Raw genomic sequence first — 22,138 nt, 5'->3', positions numbered from 1 at the left:
GGTGTTGGGCCAGCCTCTCTCCCTCCCACTTTTGGCTCCAGTTGTGTTGCGATTTTTTTTTGTTGTTGTTAATAGTTCACTTGGCTTTAATGTTTCCATTCCAATTGATTCTCTGTTACAAGTAGATTCTTAGGATAAAGGCGGCCTCGAGATTGTTTCTGTAATAGCAGGAAGCATTACACTAAAACTCTGCGCCTGGAATGAATGCCTGTGGAGTTTTTGTATGGCCTAAATTGTAGGGTTAGGATCATGGAACGGACTGGCCCAAGGGGCTGAAAGAGACCCTTAGTCCTCACAGCTAGTGTGAGCCCAGAACCGGGCGCTAAAGAGGACTGGGCTTAAGAAGGGAGTGAATAACGGAGTCCAGAGGGGCCCCTTTGGTATCCCCAGCACTTAGCAAAGTGCCTGGCATATAGGCGCTTAATAAATGTTGATTGATTGATCGAGGGGAATAAAAAGGATTCGGAATGAGGTCTTCTGTCTCCAGAGTCAGACCTCTCTCCATAGTTGCCCGAGTGCCCAGAGAGAGGAAGAGATTTCTCCCAAAAAGAGATTTCTACCCACCGAGTCAGGGGGCTCCATCTGGGGCTGACTCCCAAGCCACTGTTTCCCTCTGTATGTGACCCTTCTGTGGTGATCAGGGGGCCACAGCCCAGCCCGTTGTGTCTCTTTTGCCTTATCTGTCCAGAATCCGGAGAATGTCCTCTGCTCTGTTCAGACCGCACGTGGAGTATCCTGCTTAGTTCTGGGGATTCTTCTAGGAAGGATTTCCAGGGGGAGGAGTGCATCCAGAGAAAAGCGCAGACCAGGACAGGCAGGAAGGACTAAGGACGCTTTGAAGGAGTGGGGAATGCCATGCTGTGGAAAGGAAAGATGACTGTCGGGGGCACGACTGCAAGGTTCAAGGATTTGAAAGACAGTCCTATGGAAGAGATTAGACTTGTTCTGCTTAGGCTCAGAGAGTTAGAAATAGGCGAGCTTTGGACATGCTTGGAGAGAATCCAGTTTTAGCAAGAATAAGGAAAAAAATCCGGAACAATGAAAATTGTCCAGAAGTAGAATGATATGCTTTGGGAGGTAGTAAGTTCCCCATCCCAAAAAGTGTTGGATGAAGGAGCAGCGATGTGGCTCAGTGGATTGAGAACCAGGCCTAGAGATCGGAGGTCCTAGGTTAAAATCTGGCCTCAGACACTTCCTAGCTGTGTGACCTTGGGCAAGTCACTTAACCTCCATTGCCTGGCCCTTACCACTCTTCTGCCTTGGAGCCAATACATAGTCGTGATTCTGAAACAGAAGTTAAGGGTTTGTTTTTTTGTTTGTTTGTTTTTTTAACCCTTATTGGAGGCCAGTAACCAGTGTTTAGGAATCTGACAGATGTGATTTCTGTTAGGATATTGGTTTGGACTGCTACAATTGGTTTAGAATTCTACAATTCATCTAATCCCAGAAGAAATACTAGTAATAATAGCTGGCCTTTTTAATAGTGCTTTATGGTTTATGGAGAGCTTTATGCTCATGATTTCACTGGGGTCTTACAACAACCTTGTAAAAGGAAGGCATGTAGGCATTAACATCCCCCTTTACAGGTAGGAAAACTGAGGTACATGCTGTTAAGTGGCTTGCCCAAGGCCATGTAAGTAGTAGAAATGGAACCTAGGTCTTCTGACTTGAAATTTATTTTCAGGACATGACTCCCTTAAAATGGCTCCTAAGCCTTCTAGACACCAATGCCCCCCACTTCCCCATTAGCCCAGTTCTTCCATTTCTAAGAGCTGTATGGGAACTGGGGTGGTTGGGAAAGTCCTCTTTGAAAACCATAAAGGGCACACTGGAAAAAGAGAGACAGAAGGGCATTTCAGGCCAGAATTATGGTAATAAAAACAAGTAGTATTTATATAGCACCCCAAAATTTGCAAAGTTCTGGAAATGTGTTTTTCATTTGGTTCTCATATCAATTATAGGAGATAGGTGCTACTATTTCCCCTATTTTATAGATTATGAAATTGAGGCAGACAAAAGTTAAGACTCACCCAGGCTCATACAGTTAGAAAATGCCAGAAGTCAAATCTGAACCCAAGTCTCCCTCGCTTCAGGTTCAATGCTCTTGCCACTGTGCAATCTAATTGTTCTTGCCTGATGGGTTTTGAATCCACAACTTTAAGTCATTTCCACTACCAAGCATTCCCTGAGCCTCTGCCATAGAGTTTTCACATGTGATGGCTGCCCTGAATGTCTAGCAGAAGATTGATGGAGTAGAAAAGACTGAGCTGAACTTAGATCATTGTTTTGTCGGTTGGCTTTGTGGCTCTGCAGAGCATGTTCTTTCTCTCTGTCTCCCTCCCTCCCCATCTTCCTTTCTCTGTCTCTGTCATCTGTGTGTGTGTGTGTGTGTGTGTGTGTGTGTGTGTGTGTGTGTGTGTCTCTGTGTCTCTCTGTCTCTCTGTCTCTCTCTCTGTCTCTCTTTCTCTCTCTGTCTCTGTCTCTGTCTGTCTGTCTGTCTGTCTCTCTCCCTTCTTCCCCTCTCCCCCTACCTACCTACCTACCTCATGTGGGGATCAAATAAGATCCTCTGTATAAAGTGTTTGTAAAGCAGGAAGAACTTTAAAAATCAGCTTTTAAAAATGTTTCTTGCCAGCTCCTCCAGCTTTCCTCCTAACCCATTTCTCAGATGGCAACACCGGCACTCTCTTCCTTTATCTCTGCACCATCACCAAAAATGCCATTTCCAGGGGGGTGGGGGAGGAGGCACCAGAGGCTGTGACTCCTGGGGATTGGGCTCTTCTAGGGATGGCTCAGGAAAGATGAAAACCTGCTAAGCCCTGAGCTCCCTGAAGTGTAGACCAAACCTGGAGGAGATTAAGGTCCTGGCCCGCTCCACAAAGAAAAGGCGCCTCTGGAGGGAAGTGATGGAGTGGCCCAGTGCTTGGGAGGGCACACGAGTGTGACTGCATCTGTGACCGTGTGTGCTCAGCTGTTCTGGCCAACCAGTGCGGCCACACGAGTGAGACTGGTGGGGGGTGGTCTGCAGTGCCTTAAACAGTATCCTGAGGTCAGGGGCCTCAGGAGATGGGGCAAGAGGGGAACTTTCCACCTACCCGGTGAATAGAATTGGGTGAGTCACCATCTCTGGCCTCAGTTTCCTTATCTGTCACATCAGAAAAAAAAATAATTTCTGCCCGTTAGTTCTTATAGGGGGGTAGATTTTAGATCTAAAGATGGAAGGGGCCCCAGAGGCCAGGCAGCCTAACGCTCATATTTTACAGATGAGGAAACTGAGATCCAGGGACATTGAGGGACTCGTCCAAGGTTACACAGGTGGAAGGATTGGGAAATCATATTAGAGAATTGATGGAAAGGTATAAATTCGGAAGGTATAAATTTAATTACGATGAGAGATGATAGTAATACTGTAAGGGCGCAGGGGATATGTCCACAGGAGGCCTTTTCCAGCCCCCCACCTACTGATGCCTTTTCTAAAGAAGATTACCTTCATATATTCAGTCATTTTCAGCCGTGTCTGACTCTTTGGGACTCTATTTGGGGTTTTCTTGGCAAAGATACTGGAGTGGTTTGCCATTTCTTTCTCCAGCTTATTTTACAGATGAAGAAACTGAGGCAGGCCAGGTGAAGTGACCTGCCCAGGGGCATAAAACTAATGAATGTCTGAGGCCAGATTTGAACCTGGGAAGATGAGTCTGGTCCCAGGGCTCTATTCACTGTGCCACCTAGCGGGCCCTTATACTCTGTATATACTTGTAGGTACCTAGTTATCTGCAAATAGTCTTCCCCATTATCTAATGGAGAGCTCCTGGAAGGCAGGGGCAGTGCCTGGTACTTAATAAGTGCTTGTTGACGGACTAGCCCTTGGAAGGGGTGGGTGCAGGGTGCCGAAGGGGAGGAACAAATTTCACCAGCATCTTCCTTTTCCAATCATTTATGTCCTTTGAATATTAGGCATAAGAAAAGCATAAGACCTGATGAGGGCTTAGAGATCAGTGAGCCTAACTCTCCTGTTTTGTAGATGAGGAAACAGAGGCCAAGAGAGACTAAGAGCCTTGCTCAGGATCTCACAGCAGTGGTGAAACTTCAACCTAGTTCCTCTGCTCTTAAATCTAATGTTTCTTCCAACATGCCAAGTTCCTTCCTCCAACCCCTTCAAATGGAAATTTTATGGTGCCTCACCCCAAACTGCATCCCATCAGGGCTAGAATGAGGTCCTTCAGGCTCTTAGGAAAATGATGTTCTATTATCCCATGCACTTTGTTGAGCATTGGCCCTTTTCATAAGTACCAAGAGAAGTCGTACCGTCTAGCCCTCAGTAATCTTTGGAATCAGTGGCTTCCCTCTCCCAGTCCTGGTTGTCAGTGATATTTGGGACTATTGGTACCCTCTGTTTAGCCAATCCCTTCTGGTTAATCTTTGGCATCAGTGACTCCTCTCTTCCAGTCCTTCTGGCTCCCCAGTAATCTTTGGCACCAGTGGCACCCCTCTATCATGCCACTTCTGGCTGATCTTTAGGACCAGTGGCTCCCCTTTCCCAGTCCCTCTGACCCCCAGGCAAACTTTGGGTCTAGTGAGTGGCTCCCTTCTCCTAGTCCTTGCCTTGCTGGCTGAGGATATCTCTGCTTTCCATAGGCAAGGATCTCACCAGAACTTTGAGAGCCTGTTCCCAGCTTCATTTACTCCGAAAGTGATTTCCTTTGTACTCAATGGGCCCAGCGTCATTCCAAGCTTCATTGTTAAGTGCTGGAACATTTTGGTGGCTGTTTGGGCCCTAGGGATCCCTGATTTCCATCTGGGCTGAGGCACGGTGTATGGGGATCAGAAACTTGGAGAGCCCCAGGCTAGGGAGAAGGGAGACCTGGGTTCCAATCCCAGCACTGCCACTGACGCCCTGTGTGAAACTGAACACGTCAGCTCTCCTCTCATTTCCTTATTTGCAAAGTGCCTCATTTTACAATTTACAAGAAAAATGCCTTATTTCCTCATCTGTAAAATGCAGTGCCGGGGGCATATTCCCCAAGAAACGGTGAGCCAGTTAGCCATCCTTCCTCCGAGACAAAGCACCCCGCTTCCAGCCGCCGTGAGATCCAGTAGGACAGAGAAGCAGATGGAAATATCAGGGAGATGCGGGGGACCTTTGAGGGTGCTGGCTCTTTTTGTCTGATTTCCCTGTGCCTTCCCCTGGACCAGGGTTCATTCCTCTGGCCCAGAAGGAACATGGTCTAGTTGATAAGATAAGATTCAGCCACCTACAATATTAAGCAACTGTCTAAGAAAATAATGAATGAGATGGCAAGGGAAGTTAAAGACATTGAAGGCTTTGCAGGGGAGAGAAAGATTCCTGTGGGCTGGTTGTGGAGGAGACTGTCCATGAGACAGAAGGGGAGACCTGAGTTGCAAAGAGACCCTGTGAAAAAAATAACTAGGATCCAGGATCCCTGGGAGCTGAGCCTGAGAATTGAGTTGAGCCTCATTTCATTGACTTGGCCAGAGAGGCTAGGTCAGATGGTTTTCTCTGCTTTTTGTTATTGGAGCCTGGAAAATCTGAGTTCCAATCCTACCTCAGACACTTACCAAGTGTATGACCCCAGGACAAGCCATTTCAACCTCTCAAGGCCTCTGTTTCTTCATCTATAAAATGAGGAATAATACCCAACTCCCAGGGTTGTTGTGGGAACCAAGTGAAGATTCCCTGGAAGAAGAACCTTGCAAACCTCAAAGCACTATATAAATGCTCCTTCATTTTTGCCAGTCAGGAGTAGAACCCTGAGCAAACCTTTAGGAACTAGCTGCTGGCTTTGAGCAGTGATTCTGGGCGGCAGTGCTTGGCAAAGGAAAGTGGCTTCACCCACCTTCTGAGAAGTAGAATGTCAGAACCATTAAAAGACCCATAGAAAATAGAACACATCAAGGCTGTGAAAGTAGATTCTATTATTGTCCCATTCCAGAGATTAGGAAATTGCATTTCAGAGAGGTTAGGAGACTTACCTGGGATCACCCAGCTAGTGTCTAAAGCATGGTTTGACTCTGGTTCTTCCTGACACCAAATTGGGTTTTCTTTGTACTCAATGGACCCAGAGTCATTCTAAGCGATCTTGGGAAAGTCAGTTTACCAATTCGGGCCTTGATTTCCCCGTCTTTGGGGACGAGGGACCAAGAGCCTATTGAGAGGATGGCTAAAGCCAAATGTGGGACAGGAGCCTGTGGCTAGGGCCCAGTGCAGATGTGCAGAGCCTGGGGGTTTGGGCCGGGAAGTGGGAGAATCTGAAGAACTCAATTGGAAACACCCACTGGGACAGCCCTGTCTTTGTGGCTGGGATGGTTTTCCAGATGGTGGAGTATTTTCTTTTGTTTCGTTGTCTTTTTGTTGAAGCCCTGACTGAGGACAGAGGGGCAGCCGTGATGTTTACCCCCTTCCCTGGATGCTTACTGTCTGAGGCCCCTGTTTCCTGCCTCCTCTGGTCCCTGCAGGGTGCTGGGAAAAGCATTGTTCTGGCCCTCTCCCTCCACGCCACCCCCTAGCCCTTGTCCGAGGGAGGCCTAGCCAGCATCCCAGAGATGCAGCCCCTCTCCCTGCCAATCTCCCTTCTCACTCCCACCCCGTCCAATCAGTACTGGTTTCTTTTATTAGACTGAAAACCCCTTGGCCCCCTACTCCATTTGTGACTGGAAGAGACTCATTTTGGACCTCCACTATCTTCTCTGCTGTAGGAGAAGGCTGTTTTAAGGCCAGGTGGTATCCAACCCAAATAAAAACGGAGGCCATTAAACCATACACAAGAATTAACATATATTGGGCCATATAATGACATAGAAAATCACATATTCATATTATCTGTTTTATTGTATTTTTATTTCTTTTGTTAAATATTTCCCAGTTGCATTTTAATCTAGTTGGAGTCGTACTCAGAAGTGTTGTGTGGTGTTTGACGCCTCTGGACTAAATGATCTCTGTGGTCCCTTCCAGTTTTACATCCTGATTTTATGATCAGTTTACAGCCAAGTCAAATCAACAAGAATTTATTAAGTACCTACTGTATGCCAGACACTGAACAAAAAAACAGTCCCTGATTCCTTTATTTATTTATTTTTATTTTAAGCCCTTACCTTCCATTTTAGAATCTTCAGTAAGTTACGGGGATTGCAGAAAAGCAAATTTAGACTAGATAGAAGAAAAGGGAAAACTTCTCAACAATTCAAGCTATCCAGAAGTGGCTTTAGCTGCCTCTGAAAGTAGTAAATTCCACTTCACTGGAGATTGTTTTTACATGGTTAAATGGCTTCCTGTGGGATTACTGTCCAGGACCATGTTGGATCTGGGAGTTTCTGAGGTCCCCTCCAGCTTTGATCTGTGTTTCTAGCTTTCCTTTGGGCAACAGCCTAAGGGCCTGGAAATGAGGGGCTGTACCAGGGTGGTAGAAATAGTAATAGAGGAGGAGATGGTTACCAAAGATGCTTGGGAGATAGTTGGTAACTGAACCTGAGAGAGGGGTATATGTGTGTTGTTTTGGGTTTTTCTTTACTTTTTTCTTTTTTTCCTTTTTATTTTAATCTAAGTATTTTCCCACAGTTACATGATTTATGTTGCTTCCCTCCCCTTTTTCCCTCCCCCCACCCCAAAGCTGACAAGCAATTCCACTGGGCTATACATATATTATCACTCAATACTTATTTTCATATTAATCATTTTTGTAATAATCTTTTAAAAACCAAAAACCCACATCCAATACTCATATAAGCAAGTGAAAAATCAAATATTTCCTTCTGCATTTCTATTCCCACAGTTCTTTCCCTTGATGTGGATAGCAATCCTTCTCATAAGTCCCTCAGGATTCTCTTGGATCATTGCATTGCTATCAGTAGCAAAGTCAGTTACATTTGATCATCCCACAATGTTTCAGTCTCCGTGTACAGTGTTCTCCTGGTTCTGCTCATTTCACTCCAGATCAGTTTGTGGAGGTCTTTCCAGCTCGTATGGAAATCAAGCCATTTATCATTCCTTGTTGCACAGTAGTATTCCATCACCATCAGATACCACAATTTGTTCAGCCATTCCCCAATCAAAGGACACCCCCTCGTTTTCCAATTTTTTGTACAAACAGGTTTCATTATTATCTCTTTAGGGTACAAACCTAGTAGTGATGTTGCTGGATCAAAGGGTGTACATTCTTTTTTTTAATTATTTATTTATTTAGAATATTTTTCCATGGTTAGATGATTCAGGATCCCCTTCTCTTCCTGCCTCACTCTCAGTGCTGACAAGCAATTGCACTGGGTTATACATGTGCCATTATTCAAAACCCATTGTTTTTTTTTTAAGCCCCATCACTGCATGTGTGGGAGCCTAAAAGAATAGGGCTTCCACAGTCCAAGAGTCAAGTCCAAAGGAAGAAGAGATTTAGAGGAAGAGGTGATCAGCTCAGTTTTGGAGGGCTAAGTTGGACCTCAAAGTCTTCCCAGATTCCCAGCCCTGGCTTTAGGAATCAGTGCAATCAGTGACCCTTTAGAGAAAAGGAGAGATGACAGCTTTTCTGTAAAATTAGGGGGCTAGATGACCTCTAAAATCCCTTCTAGCTCTATAATTCCATGATCTGAGGTGTGAGGACCCCTAGATGCCCTATCAAACAGTGGGTCTCATCTCTCTTCTCCCCAACTTTCCATAGAATTATAGGATCTTAATATTAAGGAATCTAGTCCAGCACCATTATTTCACAGATGAGGTGATTAAGGCTGAAAGAATTTAAAAGACTTTCCTAGAGTCACAGGATTCAAACCCAGGTCCTCTCCTTCAAAATCCAGAGCCCTTTTCTACTCTGCCTCACATTGCCTGTGGCCTGCTCCAGGTTTTTTTCCCTCCCCCCTCCTTTGGCCCTGGGCCTGGCCAGGCTGCCCTGGTATTTTTAGAGAAGATGGGAGGGGTAGGAGTTGGGGGGTGGAAAGGGCTGGGTCCTGACCCAGGGAGCCCAGACTCTGTCATTATGCCTCTGGTCACACAAATGACCTCCTTTTCTGGGAGGGAGAAAATGAAGGGGGGAACCTAGAGCCCTACCATTACAGGAACATGAGATCTTAGGGGTGTTGGGAAGATGAACTCAGGGTCACCCAGCCTCTGAACCAGCAGGGACTTTCCTCCTACATTTTGTGGCTCTTTGTCCTATCCCTGCCTTGTTGTGGTCTCTGGCTTCCCCTTTTTTGGCTCCCTTAACGTCATGGCCAGGTGGCAACAGTTGGAGAAGAGATGGAGTAAGCTGAGCTAAGAGAAGCAGGGTCCCCATTGGCTAGGAGGGGGACCCTGACTATAGGATGACCTTATGGAAAACTTAGTCCTGAGACGTGGAGCCAAGAGTCGTCTCCCCCCAACTTGACAGGTGACTGCAGTTTCCAGTTTCCCCATCCATGAAATGAATTTCCCCAATAATCAGTATAACAACTAATACCTGTATGGTCCTTTAAAATTTATCTTATTTGGTTTTCATAATAACCCCATAAGATAAGGACTTCTGGTCTGGTTGTCATCATTTTGCAGATTAGAAAACTCAGGTCAGAGAGGTTAAGTGATTTACCCATAGTCACACAACTGAAAAGCATGAGAGGATTAATTCAAATCCATGCCCCCAAAACTAGCATGTTTCCCATTAGACAGACTGAAATGAGATTTTTGGATAGCAGAACATGAAATGATTAAAAAGAAAAAGGAATGCTAGACTGGCATTCAAGGAGATCTTGGTTCAAATCCTGCCTCTGAGACTTAAGAGCTTCATGACTGGAGCAAATTGCTTAGCTGTACTGCATATCGGTGTGCCCATCCTGCAGGAATCGGGGGGACTTCACGAACCTTGGAGAATCAGAGTCAGGCATCAGAAAACATTTGTTAAGCACCTACTGGGTGCCAGACCCTGTGCTAAGCACTGGGGTTCAAAGAAAGACCAAAGTCAATCCCTTCCTTCAAGGATCTCACAATCTGATGTAGGAGACAACATGCAAACAAACAACTGTGTAAAAAGAAACCATCCACAGGATAGATTGGAGATCATCTGAGAGGGAAGGCACAAAGATTCAGGAGGAATAGAAAAGGCTTCTTTCAGAAGGAGACAAACCGAGACCTAAAGGGAAAGCATCCAGGCATGGGAGATGCCAGTGAAAAGGCAGAGAGTTGGATCATGAATGAGAAACAGCCAAGAGGCCGGTGTCACTGGATTGTAGAATACCTGGAGGAGAGAACCAGTGCAAGAAGACTGGAAAAGTAGCAGAGGAGACAGGCTAGGAGTTTTTAAGCCAGAGTTTTTTATTTTATGTTTGACGCTGGCTGCTGGAGTCAATTGAATAGGAGTCCACATAGACTTGTGGTTTAGCAAGATAATTTTGAGTGGATGATGGACCGGACTGGGGAGACACTAGAGGCAGAGAGACCCACAGCATAGTAATAGTGGGCCTGAGGTGATGAGGCTTGGCTCCAGAGGGACAGCAGTGTCAAAGGACAGAAAGAGGTATTATGGGAGAGATGTTACCAAAGAAAAACCACCTGGCTGGAGGGCGTGGGGAGCTGAGAATCAAGAATCAAAGATGGTACCTAGGTTGGGAGCCTGTGTCTGGGAGGATGATGGTGCCCTCTACTGTAATAGGAAAGTTAGGAAGAGGAGAGAGCTTAGAAGGGAAGATAATCAATTCCATTTGGGACATGTTGAGCTCAGGATGTCTACAGGACGTGTAGTTGGAGATAGGATTTGAGAATCATCAGCCTAGGAAAGGTCATGGAATCCACAGGAGTGGACGAGATCACCAAGGACGATTGTTTGGAGGGAGAAAAGGGATGAGGAGAAACCCTTGTGGGCTATCAATGATTACTAAGTGTGACCTGGATGGAGATTGAATAGTCAAACGGGTAGAAGAAGACTAGGAGAGAGTGGTATCAAAGAAAACCCATCAGGAAGAGGGTGATTGGCAGTGTCAAAGGATGCAGAAGTCAAGAAAAATGAAGATTGAGGAAAGAAAAGAGAGAGAATAATGGAGTGCAAAGAGAAAAGTGGTAGGTATAGAGAACCCAGATGAGGGGTTATATACCCACTGCCCAGCATTTGTCCATGAGCCTTAGAGACCCAGTCCTTCTCAGGTCCAGTTAGCAGTCCATCCTTTGTTCAACAGAACTCCACCCAGACCACAGTCCTTGGAGGCTTAGGTAGTGTCCCGCTCTCTCTTTCCTTCCCCGACTCAGCCTACAGAGACCTTGTTCTCCCTTGTACTTCTTGGAGTCTAGTGCTGAATTATATTTAATCCCACATTATTGGCTATAATTCATCCAGCTTTTGAAGCCAGGACTCAGGAGTGCTGCTTCTCTGTCTCCCCCAGTGCAGGACTGTGCATCTTCTCTGTTTCTTCCAGAACCATGTTGGAGCCAAGCCCAGAGCTAGCTGTGGGACTTGGGGGGCAGGGGGTGCTTAGGAAAGGCTTTGTCTCTGGCTAGTTGAACCCCCCAGAGCCGTGGGGAGCAGGCTGACGCTGGACTGGGAAATGTGATTTCCCACTTCCCTCTCAGCCCCTGGCAGGAATCGGGGACCCTGTTTCTTGAAGGCATACAGAAGATAAAATAGTAGAAAACTAATTTTTTCATGCTCATTGGTGAGAAAGATTAAAATTATGCAAATGGGCGTGGGTGGTGAGATAAGGGGATGCATATTCTCTGGCTGGCTGCTGGCTGGCTTGCTTGAGGAAAAAAGAATGAGCAGGCATGCTGGTAATTCCAGGGCCCTGTCAGCTTCAAGGGGCCTGGGGCCCAGTGCCCAGGCCCAGCTCAGAGATGCTGCCCATCAGGCACCCAGCCGACTGCAAGGGGAGGGGACACCCGGATCAGAAATCTTAACGAGATGCTGGAGCAAGACCATTCGCTGTCGGGAATTTATCGTTATCTCCAAGTCATTGACTGAGAGCTGCTGGCTCCCCGGCCCTGGGCTAGGAACTGAGTTGGGGATGGGGGGGGGGTGAGGGCAGGGGAGGGTGGCCAAGGAGGGAGAGAGTTGAGAGCAAGGGAAAATGGGGAACTAGGGAGGCAAGCTCCACGGGGACATAGAAGAGACTTGTGTGTGTGCCATAGGGGGATAACAGCCTCCCAGGGCTTCAGTTCCCCCCTCTCTCTACACCTCCCTCTGAAATCCCAAATTCCAGCTTCTCAATTTCATCACAGACTTGAAATTCCATATTCTGAGGGCTTTGCCACATCTGACAGTGGGTGTTTGATCCTCGAAGGTCCCCTCTCTGCCCTCTGATTCTTCTGTTTTGTTTCTCCCCCTGTCCTGAATGACAGTGATTGCTTTGGGGTTTTTTGTTCTCATTCATCTCCTGCTGTACCCCAGGCCTCGTCATTGGGCTAATCACCCCATGATTTAGGGGAGAAAATAAACCTTTGCTGTGCCCTGCCCAGCTGTGATGCATCAGTACTGAACCAAAACTCAACCCATTCATTCTGCAACTGAAATCCGGAGGATGGGTGGAGAAAGGCAGCTTTCTGAGAGGGCTGATGGACTTGCTGATGTGAATCCACTAGGAAGAGGGTCCAGGTGTGCTCACCCCTCCTTATGGCTCACTTAGTTACTTGGTCATCAGTGAGAGTACCTCATCCATCAGAGCTGGTACCTGGTAGGCTGCTCACCCATTGACAGGAAATAAAAATCCAATAAGAAGGTAGAAGGTGGACTCTCCAGACTACAGACCAGTGAGTTTAATGTCTCCTCTTCCCACCTTTAGAAAGCTTCTGGGGAAATTCTAAAATGTATTATTAAAGGTACAGATGATGAACTTCTAAAAGAGTTCATCGCTGAGAGCCAGCATCCCTGTTCTTTAAAGATAGGTCTTGCCACATTAACCTCATGCTCCTTTTTATTTCTTAGTGAGAGGTTGGCTGTGGTACAGGGTTACCTAGACAGTTTATTCAGGTTTAAGCCAAAGGTTCTTAACCCTTGTTGTGGCACAGACCCCCTTTGGTAGTCAGTCTGCTGGCCCTTTCTCAGAATAATATTGTTAAACACATCAAATAAGAAGCAAAAGATCCCAAAGGAAACCAGTTTTATTGAAATACACTTGGTAGCTCAAAGGATTGAGAACCAGGGCTAGAGATGGGAAGTCCTAGGTTCAAATCTGGCCTCAGACCCTTCCCAGCTGTGTGACCCTGGGCAAGTCCCTTAACCCCCATTGCCTAGCCCTTACTGCTCTTCTGCCTTGGAACCAATACACAGTATTGATTTTAAGATGGGAGGTATGGATTTTTTTTTTAAGTTCATGGATTCTGGGTAAAACAAAACAACCCTGATATGAGGGTCTTGAGGGTTGATAGACCCTGACAGTTGCCTTGTGAACATACTATAGATTGGGTTGAGAATATTGTTGAATAGATTCAGAACTAATTGGTCAACTAAACCACAATAGTGAATAAATGGATCAGTATAAAACTGGATCGTGGTCTCCAGTGTAGCACCCAGGGTTCTGTCCTTGGTCCTATTCTAGTCTGTATTTTTGTTAGTGACTTGAAGCCATAGATGGCACACTTATCATATATGGAGGAGACATGAAGCTGAGACAGATAGCTAATACATTAGTTGACAGGATCCGTATGTGAAAAAAAAAATCTTAACAGGCTGGAAGAAGTCTAATTAAAGATGAACTTTAATAGAGATAAATATAAAATCCCAAACTCAGTTTGAAAATAGTCAAATGCACAGGCATATGATGAGTGAGGATGCATAGTTAGTTTGTGTGAAAAAGACCTGGGAATTTTTTTTTAGCCCTCACCTTCTGTCTTACAATCAATACTAGGTATTGGTTCCAAGGCAGAAGAGTGATAAGGGCTAAGCAAAGGGATAAGTAACTTGCCCAGGGTCACCCAACTAAGGCCAGATTTGAACCCAGGACCTCCCATCTCTAGGCCTGGCTGTCAATCCACTGAGCCACCGAGCTGGGACTTTTTAATGGACTTAGAGTTCAGTTTAGATCAGCACTGTGTGTCACATTGGCCAAAAGACCCAATATAGGAGAATGCCCAGAACACCAGGGGCACACACGGTCCTTCTTCTGCCCTATGCAGATTGCATCTAATTCTTGGGCTCCATTCTGGGGCCCTGTTTGTTCTAGGAGAGGACCGTGACAGACGAGGGCACAGCCAGAGTATGTGACCAAAATGGCCAGGTTATGAAAGTCTGCACCCTTTGAGGCTCGGTTCAGACAGTGGGGGTTGTTCTACCTGGTGAAGAGGGCTTGGCTTAGAAGCCAAACTATATGAAGAGTTGTCACTAGGAAGAGAGATGAATTTTGGTCCCTCAGGGTTGAAGCAGAAACTTCCTCGGGGTTGGAGCCCCTGAAAAGCCATTGAGGCTTGTGGCTGGGGGTCTCCGAGCGAAGGCTGCGCTCCCACTTGTTGGGGGACTCCGAGCCTCATTGGGGGTTGAGCTGGATGGCCTTTGGGGTCCCTCTCAACACCAGGATTCTAAACCTGGGTCTGGCACTTAGGTGAGAGGTCCAGGCTGGAGATGGAGAATCAGGAGTCGGCCACGTCGGTGTGTGAGCGGGAGCCATGGCAACAGATGAGCTCACCGAGGGAGAGAGGAGAGATGGAGGCTAGAAGAGGCAGCCCGAGGGTCTGCCCACATTCTAGGAGTAGGAGGGGGAGTGGCAAGGTCAGAAGCAGGACGAGGAAAACTGGCAGTGGCCAGTGTCATGGGCCGAGGGCCAAGCCCGTTTCCATTATCCAGACTGAGCGCCAGGCGCCTGGGTACCTGAGTCTGCCCCATGGCCCAACAGTGCCCAGTGTGATCCTGTCTTACATCGTTCTCCAAGCATTTTCTGGATGAGCCTCGTCTCTCCGGCCAGATGGGGAGTTCCTGAGGGCAGGGACCTGGTCTACTCCATGCCTGTCTGAGCACAAGGCAGGCCCTGCAATAGGAGCTTGGTACACACTGCCGTTCAGGGCAGGGGCTATTAGGTGGGCAGCCGGCCATCTCGCTCCCACACCCCATGGGCTCCCCCTGCTCCCGGCCCAGCCTCTCCGTCCATCTGTCTGAGCATCTGTGTGGCCTTCTTCGGCAACTGTTACATGTTCTGTCGAATCGTAGACCGTTCTCCATGGAGGAAGGGATGGACACCCCAGACCCTCACCCAGCAGGCTCCAAGGGAGGGAGAATGGGCAGCCCTGAACCACTGACACTTAGAAGCCCTCCCTCCTCGGTACCGAAGATGTGGGTGAGGTAGCCAGCCAGGGACGGGGCTCAGCCCGTCTAACCGTGCCATCTCCCGCACTCAGGACAACATCAGGGGATGATCGTGCTCCCCGGAGCTCAGGGCCATAGCCTTGGCCTCCTTTAGCACAAACAGATAACTGTATCGAGGTCCTGAGTGAGGAGGCTGTTCCCAGCCCAGTGTTGGCCATTCCTCTTGGATAACACCCCTGGGATGCAGGATGGGGATGGGGGAGTGAGGCTGCAGGCCCTGCCCCTACCCTGACCCTGGGGCTTGGGTGGATCTCTATGTTGGGGTTTTGGGCTCTCTGTCTAGGCTCCCTGACTCGGCAGATTTGGGGTAGGAGATAGGATGGTGTGGTTTACTCACCACCAGACCACCTCTCTCCTTGCTCTTTGTAGAATTGTAGCAGGCGTGGGTCCTCACCCAGCCAGGATTTCCTTTTTTAGCTTGGGAAGTGCTCTTTGAGGTTCTGAAGACTTTTGGATTCTATGTTCCCCTGCCCTGCCCTGGGTGTCCTGCCCTGTGGTTTGAATGGAGCCCCAAAGCCCAGGAGGGAGAGAGGGAGGGAGATGGAGGAGACAGAGAGAAAGGGAGAGGGAGTGTGTGTGTGTAAGAGACGGAAAAAGAGGGAGGGGGAGAGAGAGAGAGAGAGAGAGAGAGAGAGAGAGAGAGAGAGAGAGAGAGAGAGAGAGAGAGAGAGAGAGAGAGAGAGAAAGGGAGATGAGGAAGGGGAGAGACAGAGAGAAAGGGAGATGAGGAGGAGAGACAGAGAAGGAAAGAGGGAGAGAGAAGGAGGAAGAGAGAGACACACAGAGAAAGGGAGATGAGGAAGGGGAGAGACAGAGAGAAAGGGAGATGAGGAGGAGAGACAGAGAAGGAAAGAGGGAGAGAGAAGGAGGAAGAGAGAGACACACAGAGAAAGGGAGATGAGGAAGGGGAGAGACAGAGAGAAAGGGAGATGAGGAGGAGAGACAGAGAAGGAAGGAGGGAGAGAGAAGGAGGAAGAGAGAGACACAGACAGAAAGGGGGAGAGAGAGAAAGGGAGATGAGGAAGGGGAGAGACAGAGAGAAAGGGAGATGAGGAGGAGAGACAGAGAAGGAAAGAGGGAGAGAGAAGGAGGGAGAGAGAGACACACAGAGAAAGGGAGATGAGGAAGGGGAGAGACAGAGAGAAAGGGAGATGAGGAGGAGAGATAGAGAAGGAAGGAGGGAGGGAGAAGGAGGAAGAGAGAGACACAGACAGAAAGAGGGAGAGAGAGAAAGGGAGATGAGGAGGGAGAGACAGAAAAACAGAGGAGAAAGGGAGAAAGAGGGGGACCGAGAGACAGATAAAGAGGGAGGGAGACAGAGAGATTCACCTATTTTTCCCCAGGCTTTTTCCCTTTCTGTTCTCACCTAAGCCCCTCACTGGCCTCCCTATGTCTGATCTCTTTTCCAAATCTCCTTGCAGAGGCTGCCAGAGTCCAGGCAGCAGGGATACACAGGGAGAAAGGATGGCTAATTTGAAGTCAGAAGGCTGGCTGGGTTCCTCTGTCCTTTCCTCCCTTTGTGACCTAGGACAGACCATTTCCTGCCCTCTCCGTTTTCTCTTGTGTAAAATGAGGGGTTTGGATTCAATTATCTCTAAGGTCCCTTCCAAGCTCTAAATCTGTGGTCCTCAGTCCTTCCAAAATCCGAGGGTGTGGAACAGCAGGGCATGACGGACGTAACTGGACCAGGGCAGAGGGAAGTGTCAGGAGCAACTCTTGGTGTGTGTGTGTGTGTGTGTCCTTTCCTCCTTCTGACCCCTACCTTATTGTTTCTTTTGCAGACGCTGCCCCGTCTGAAGGTCGGCTCAGGGTCTCGCAGCACCGGGGCTGAGGGGGCCATCGCCTCTCGAGGTCGGAGGTCAGAGCTTGCTGCCAAGAATGAGGCCCTCCCGTTGCCCTGGCATGTCTTTGGTCATCAGCCCTCTGGGTCTCCTTATGGCCCTGCTTCTGGGCTGTATGGCTGAAGGTAAGAGGATTCTGGGTCCATTGTGCATGTATTTGGAAACATGTGTGTGCATTCATATCCCTAGATTTGCAGGGGGTCGGGGTTCAACTTTTCCAGTAGACTAGGAAGGTAGCCCCTTTCTGAGGGGATCTGGAGCTCTGTGCTTTGAGAGAGAAAAAAGAGATTTCTTCCTTGCTTCTCTCTCTTCATCCCCTTCTCTTTCTTTCTCTTCCTGGTTCTCTCCTTTATCTCTTTTCTTCCTCCATCTCCTCTCTCCTTTTCTCCCTATCTTTCTCCCTTCCTTGCTGTTTCTCCTTTCCCACTTCATCTTCCTCTCTTCTATCTCTCTCCAACTCTCTCTCCCCATCTCTCCTTCCTTCTGTCTATCTCCACTTCAGAGTCTTGCCATTCCCTTTCCTCAAATTCCCTCCCACCCAGCCATGGGGCGGGCCCAAGATCATGGGAGGCTTTAGAGGCTGGAGTTCTAGGAGGTCTGTGGAGCTCCGTCAGCTCCCAGGATGGAAGCATAGGGTTGTTTCACTACAAATGCAGGCTTTAGAGAGCTGGGTGGAGACTGCAAGGGGATTCCTGTTCAGATACAGGGTTGAACAAGAAGGCTTCTGGGGTTCCTTTCCACCCTTAGCTTCAGTGCAACAAGCCTTTACTAGCTCTCCAGTACCTCCAAGGCCCTGGAGATACTGAGACAAAAATGAAATGGGTCCTCCCTGCCCTCGAAGAATTTAGATTCTCAGCTTCTAAGACTTGGGAAATATTTAAATAGAAAGGTGTTGCACTGGCTCTGGAATCTACAAGAATTGAGTTCCAGTCCTGATTCAGACACCTAGCTGCATGACCCTGGGCAAATCCTTTAATCTCTCTTGGCCTCAGTTTGCTCATTTGTAGAAATGGGAATAATAAGAGCATCTTCCCATCGGAGCTATTAAATGAGTTAATATCTAAAATGTACCTTGTAAATCTTAAAATGGTTCATAAATGGGGGCAGCTAGGTGACTCAGTGGATTGAGAGCCAGGCTAGACAAGGGAGGTTTTGGGTTCAAATCTGGCCTCGTGCTTCCTAGCTCTGTGAACCTAGGCAAGTCACTTGACCCCCTTTGCCTAGCCCTTACCACTCTTCTGCCTTGGAATAAATGGTATATTGATGCTAAGAAACAAGGTAAAGTTTTTTTTTTAACATTTAATTTTTAAATAAAAATTTAAAAATAATATTTTAATTTTTTAATTTTAATAACAAATTTCCAGATGAGTTTTCCAAAGTTATATATATATAACCCATATTGTCTCCCTCTCTTCTTCCCTCCTCCACTCCTGAAGCTGACAAGCAATTCCATCTGGGTTATACGTGTATTGTCATGCAAAACATATTTCTATAGTATTCATTTTTATAAGTGAATAATCTTATAGAACCAAATGGGTTTTTTTAAGTGTTATATAAATGCTAGTTATTATTATTAGTTATAATAGTAGTAATGGTGGTAATAACAGTAATAGTTCAACTGCCTGCTTTATGAGGTTGATAGGATCCAAAATTTAGGCCTGACAGGGACCAGAAAGGTCATCAAGTCTAGCCTCCTCAGTTTTAGCCCAAAGTCACACAGCAAAGGAGCCACAAAGCTAGCATTCAGACCCTGGTCCTCTGGATTCAAATCCCCTTTCCCTGATGCCTCCTTCTGTGGGGATCCAAAGAGATGATGCCAGACTTCAAGAGTTTTATACATGTGGTCAGTGCATTACCTCCTCACTAGAGGGCCTTCAGGGAAAGGCTGGATGACCATCTTTCTGGTTCAGATATGAATTGAACTAGCTGTCCTCTGACCTTCCTTCCAACGCAAAAATTCTCTGGTTCCTTTTCATGCTCTCTCTCTCCTTGGTCTCCTTCTTCCACCACTTCAGTTTAGTTATTATTGATAAAAACCACATAAAAGTGGGTGCAAATTGACTCAAGTGTTATCGGTAACTGACATGTGTAAGCACTGGCATTAAAAAATATGATTAAGGAAAAAGAGATGGGCATCTAGGTGGCTCAGGGGATAGAGTGCCAGGCATAGCCTCAGACTCTTCTTAGCTGTGTGATCCTGGGCAAGTCCCTTAACCCCCATTGCCTAGCCTGTGCTACTCTTCTGTCTTAGAATTGATACTTAAATGGAAGGGAATAGTTTTAAAAAAGAAAAGAAAAAGAGTAGGCTGGCCACAGGGCCAGGACAAAGCCTCAGGAGGCATGGAGTGCTAAAATGCCCAGAGGAAGTCCTCAAGCACATCGGTGAGATCTTCTGGGAAGGGCTCATGGAAGGGCATGGACCAGAAAAAGATTGGAGAATCTGTTGCCAGTTGCAAATGAGGAAGCAAATTTTCTGAGCAGTAAGATCACAGGTCCACCAAGATAACAAATTATGACATTTCGGTAGATTGTCAATGCCAGAGGGGTCCTTTGAGATCCCAGAGGCCATTCCACTCACTTTGCAGATGGAAAAACCTGAATCTCTATGAGGGGAGATGAGTGGCCCAAAGTCACAAAGCAAACCAGTGGAAGAGCAAAGAATAGAACCCAGGCTACAATAGGTCCTAGCCTGGGAGCTTTCTTAATACTGATTGCATCCGCTGAGGAAGACTGGAGAAAGAAGGCCTTTTGGGAAAGTACTAGATGTCAGGAGACCTGGGTTCTGATCCTGACTTTGACAGGCACTAGCTGTGTGGCCCTGAACAACTTATCTCACTTCTGTGAGTCCCACATTCTTTATCTTTCAAAGGAGGATCCTCCCAAGAGTCCTATTCCCTCCCCAATGGGGCCACTCAGAGGAAAGTACTTTGTAAATTTGTGATTATTCAGGGGATGCTGCAAAGACTCTGGCCCAAATAGTAGGCAGAGGGACAAGATAGAGCTGTTCTCTTAGAGATCAGCATAGCTGTATTGGACAGGAGGAAGGGAGCAAGGAAGGAGGACAATTTCTTTCTATGTCTAAATTTCCTCTAAGAGATATTGGCTTTGTTGGGGGAGGGAAGAATAGAGGAGAAGGAAAGAAGATGTTGCTGGACCAGGGTCTCAGCCTCAGGCTGGGCACCTCACTGGGCAGAAACGTCTCTGATTGTGTTGATGGAGTCGGCAGGCAGCGTGAAATCAGGCCTTCAGAGAAAGCCCAGGCACTGGGTCCCGAGCAGCCTGAATAATTTATTGTCCTTTGAAGTTTGGAGAGAAATTTCATCTGCCTTGGGGAGTGATTTTTTCCTCCCAGAAAAGGTTCCTCCTCATTCCCACCCCCCTTCCCAGGACCTGACTAATTAATAGAAACCAGGATGGGTAGGTGGATGGGTGTGATTTCTCTTTCCATCTTCTACCCCACAACCCTAGTATTCTTAGAATGGCAGAGGGACCAGGACCCTAGAAATCAGCTAGCCCAACTCCTTTGCCTTGCAGACAAAGAACCAGGGTCCCAGGGAAGGAATGAACCATGGGAGCACAGGTTTAGGATTAGGTGAGGCATATTAAGTATCATTTCATCTAACCCCTTCATTTCACAGAATGGAGCCTCAAAAAACGTGAGACGACTTGCTTAAGGTCTCCCAGATAGAGCTGCTGTTGAGCCCAGGGGCCCTGACACCTGCTTCTCTCCCCACTCCTCATTTCTTTGAAGCCTCATTATCAGGACGCCCTCTCTCAGAAACCTTCCCTAATAAACCTCTGCTCACTAAACAGTGGATATCTGCAGCCCTTCCAAACAACACAGCGGCTGAAAGAGTGTTAAATTTGAAGAACCAACCCTGACCCCTTCTCTTACCAGTTTTGATCTGGGAAGAGGGACTTGGTCTCTGTTGGCCTCCTGTAAAACGAGGGGGCTGCACTGGACGATAGAAACTCCCATTTTTATTGTACTTAAACTTGGGAAAAGGCTCTCTTCACCCTCCTCTAGAGAGGAAGCTGGTGCAATTATTGGGTCTTTTAGAAATTAGAAAATTGAATCTTCAACAGGTTTCAGCATTAGAGCTAGAAGTGGGGCCTAGCCTGACTCCAGGTTCAGAGATCTTTCCTCTTGAACAGCCTGACTGGATTGATTAGCTCCCAAAACAGCCCCATGGAGGGATGCTCCAAAAGCATCTCAAAGTGGGCATGCCCCAAACAGAACTCAGCCCTTCCTCCATCCCTATTTCAGTGAAGGGTACACTATCCTCGGCCCACAGAGTCAGTGTCCTCCTCACTCACCACATTTGACCAGCTAGCCCTTTGCCAAACCTTCACATCATTTATTATATATGTTCCCTTCTCTCCACCACTCACCACTTCCTGCCTGAATTATTGCAGTCACCTTACAACTGATGTCACTGCCTCAAGTCTCTCCTTGTTCCAATCCAGCCTTCTTTCAGCTGCCAAGAGGATTTTTCTAAATCCTAGATCTGACTCTTTCACTTGCCCGGCATCCAAATCTGCCTCCAAACTGGTTTTCCATCCTTGTTCCCTAGTGTTCATTCTAAAGCCTTATGAAACTGGACGATTTTCTCTTCTCCATCTCCCACCTCCAGGCATTTCCACAAGCTGTACCCCAGAACACTCTCCTTCATCTTTCAAATCCTCAAGGCTCTTTTTCCTTCAAGGATTTTTCCTTCAAGGATTAGTTCAGGGGCCACCTTTTCTGTGAATTCTTCCCTGATCCCCTGCAGATGTTCATACTTGCACCCTGCTCAGATTACCTCCTAAGTATTTGTTCCACCTCTTAATTCCCTTTAGAAAAACTGTTTTGATTCTGTCAGTCTTCGAATTTCCACTGTCTTGCACAGAGCCCTGCATACATCAAGATTGTGATCAATGTCTGTTGAATTTAAATGCAGGAGGAAACTGAGGCTTTAATAAAATAAAGGGACTCATCCAAGGTCACACTACTTAGAAGGGCCAGAAGTGAGATTTGAACCCAGCTAGAGCCTTTGACTTGAA

At 47.1% G+C, this 22,138-nt stretch overlaps 1 protein-coding gene across 18 annotated transcripts in view; it reads left to right on the top strand.

Moving 5' to 3' along the window:
• Positions 1 to 22,138, top strand: part of PTPRS (protein tyrosine phosphatase receptor type S) — a 223,695-nt gene that overhangs the window by 84,968 nt on the left and 116,589 nt on the right. For all 18 annotated transcript variants that reach the window (XM_056822484.1, XM_056822481.1, XM_056822477.1 and 15 more), the window contains exon 2: positions 17,036 to 17,220. In XM_056822484.1, the coding sequence (XP_056678462.1) occupies positions 17,133 to 17,220 (88 nt within the window). In that variant the 5' untranslated portion in view covers positions 17,036 to 17,132. The remainder of the gene's footprint in view (positions 1 to 17,035; positions 17,221 to 22,138) is intronic.

The sequence above is a fragment of the Monodelphis domestica genome, chromosome 3 (assembly GCF_027887165.1).
Source record: "Monodelphis domestica isolate mMonDom1 chromosome 3, mMonDom1.pri, whole genome shotgun sequence".
NCBI classification, from domain to species: Eukaryota; Metazoa; Chordata; class Mammalia; order Didelphimorphia; family Didelphidae; genus Monodelphis; species Monodelphis domestica.
The sequence above is the reverse complement of the archived record's forward strand: the minus strand, read 5'-3'. Positions and strand labels throughout refer to the sequence as shown.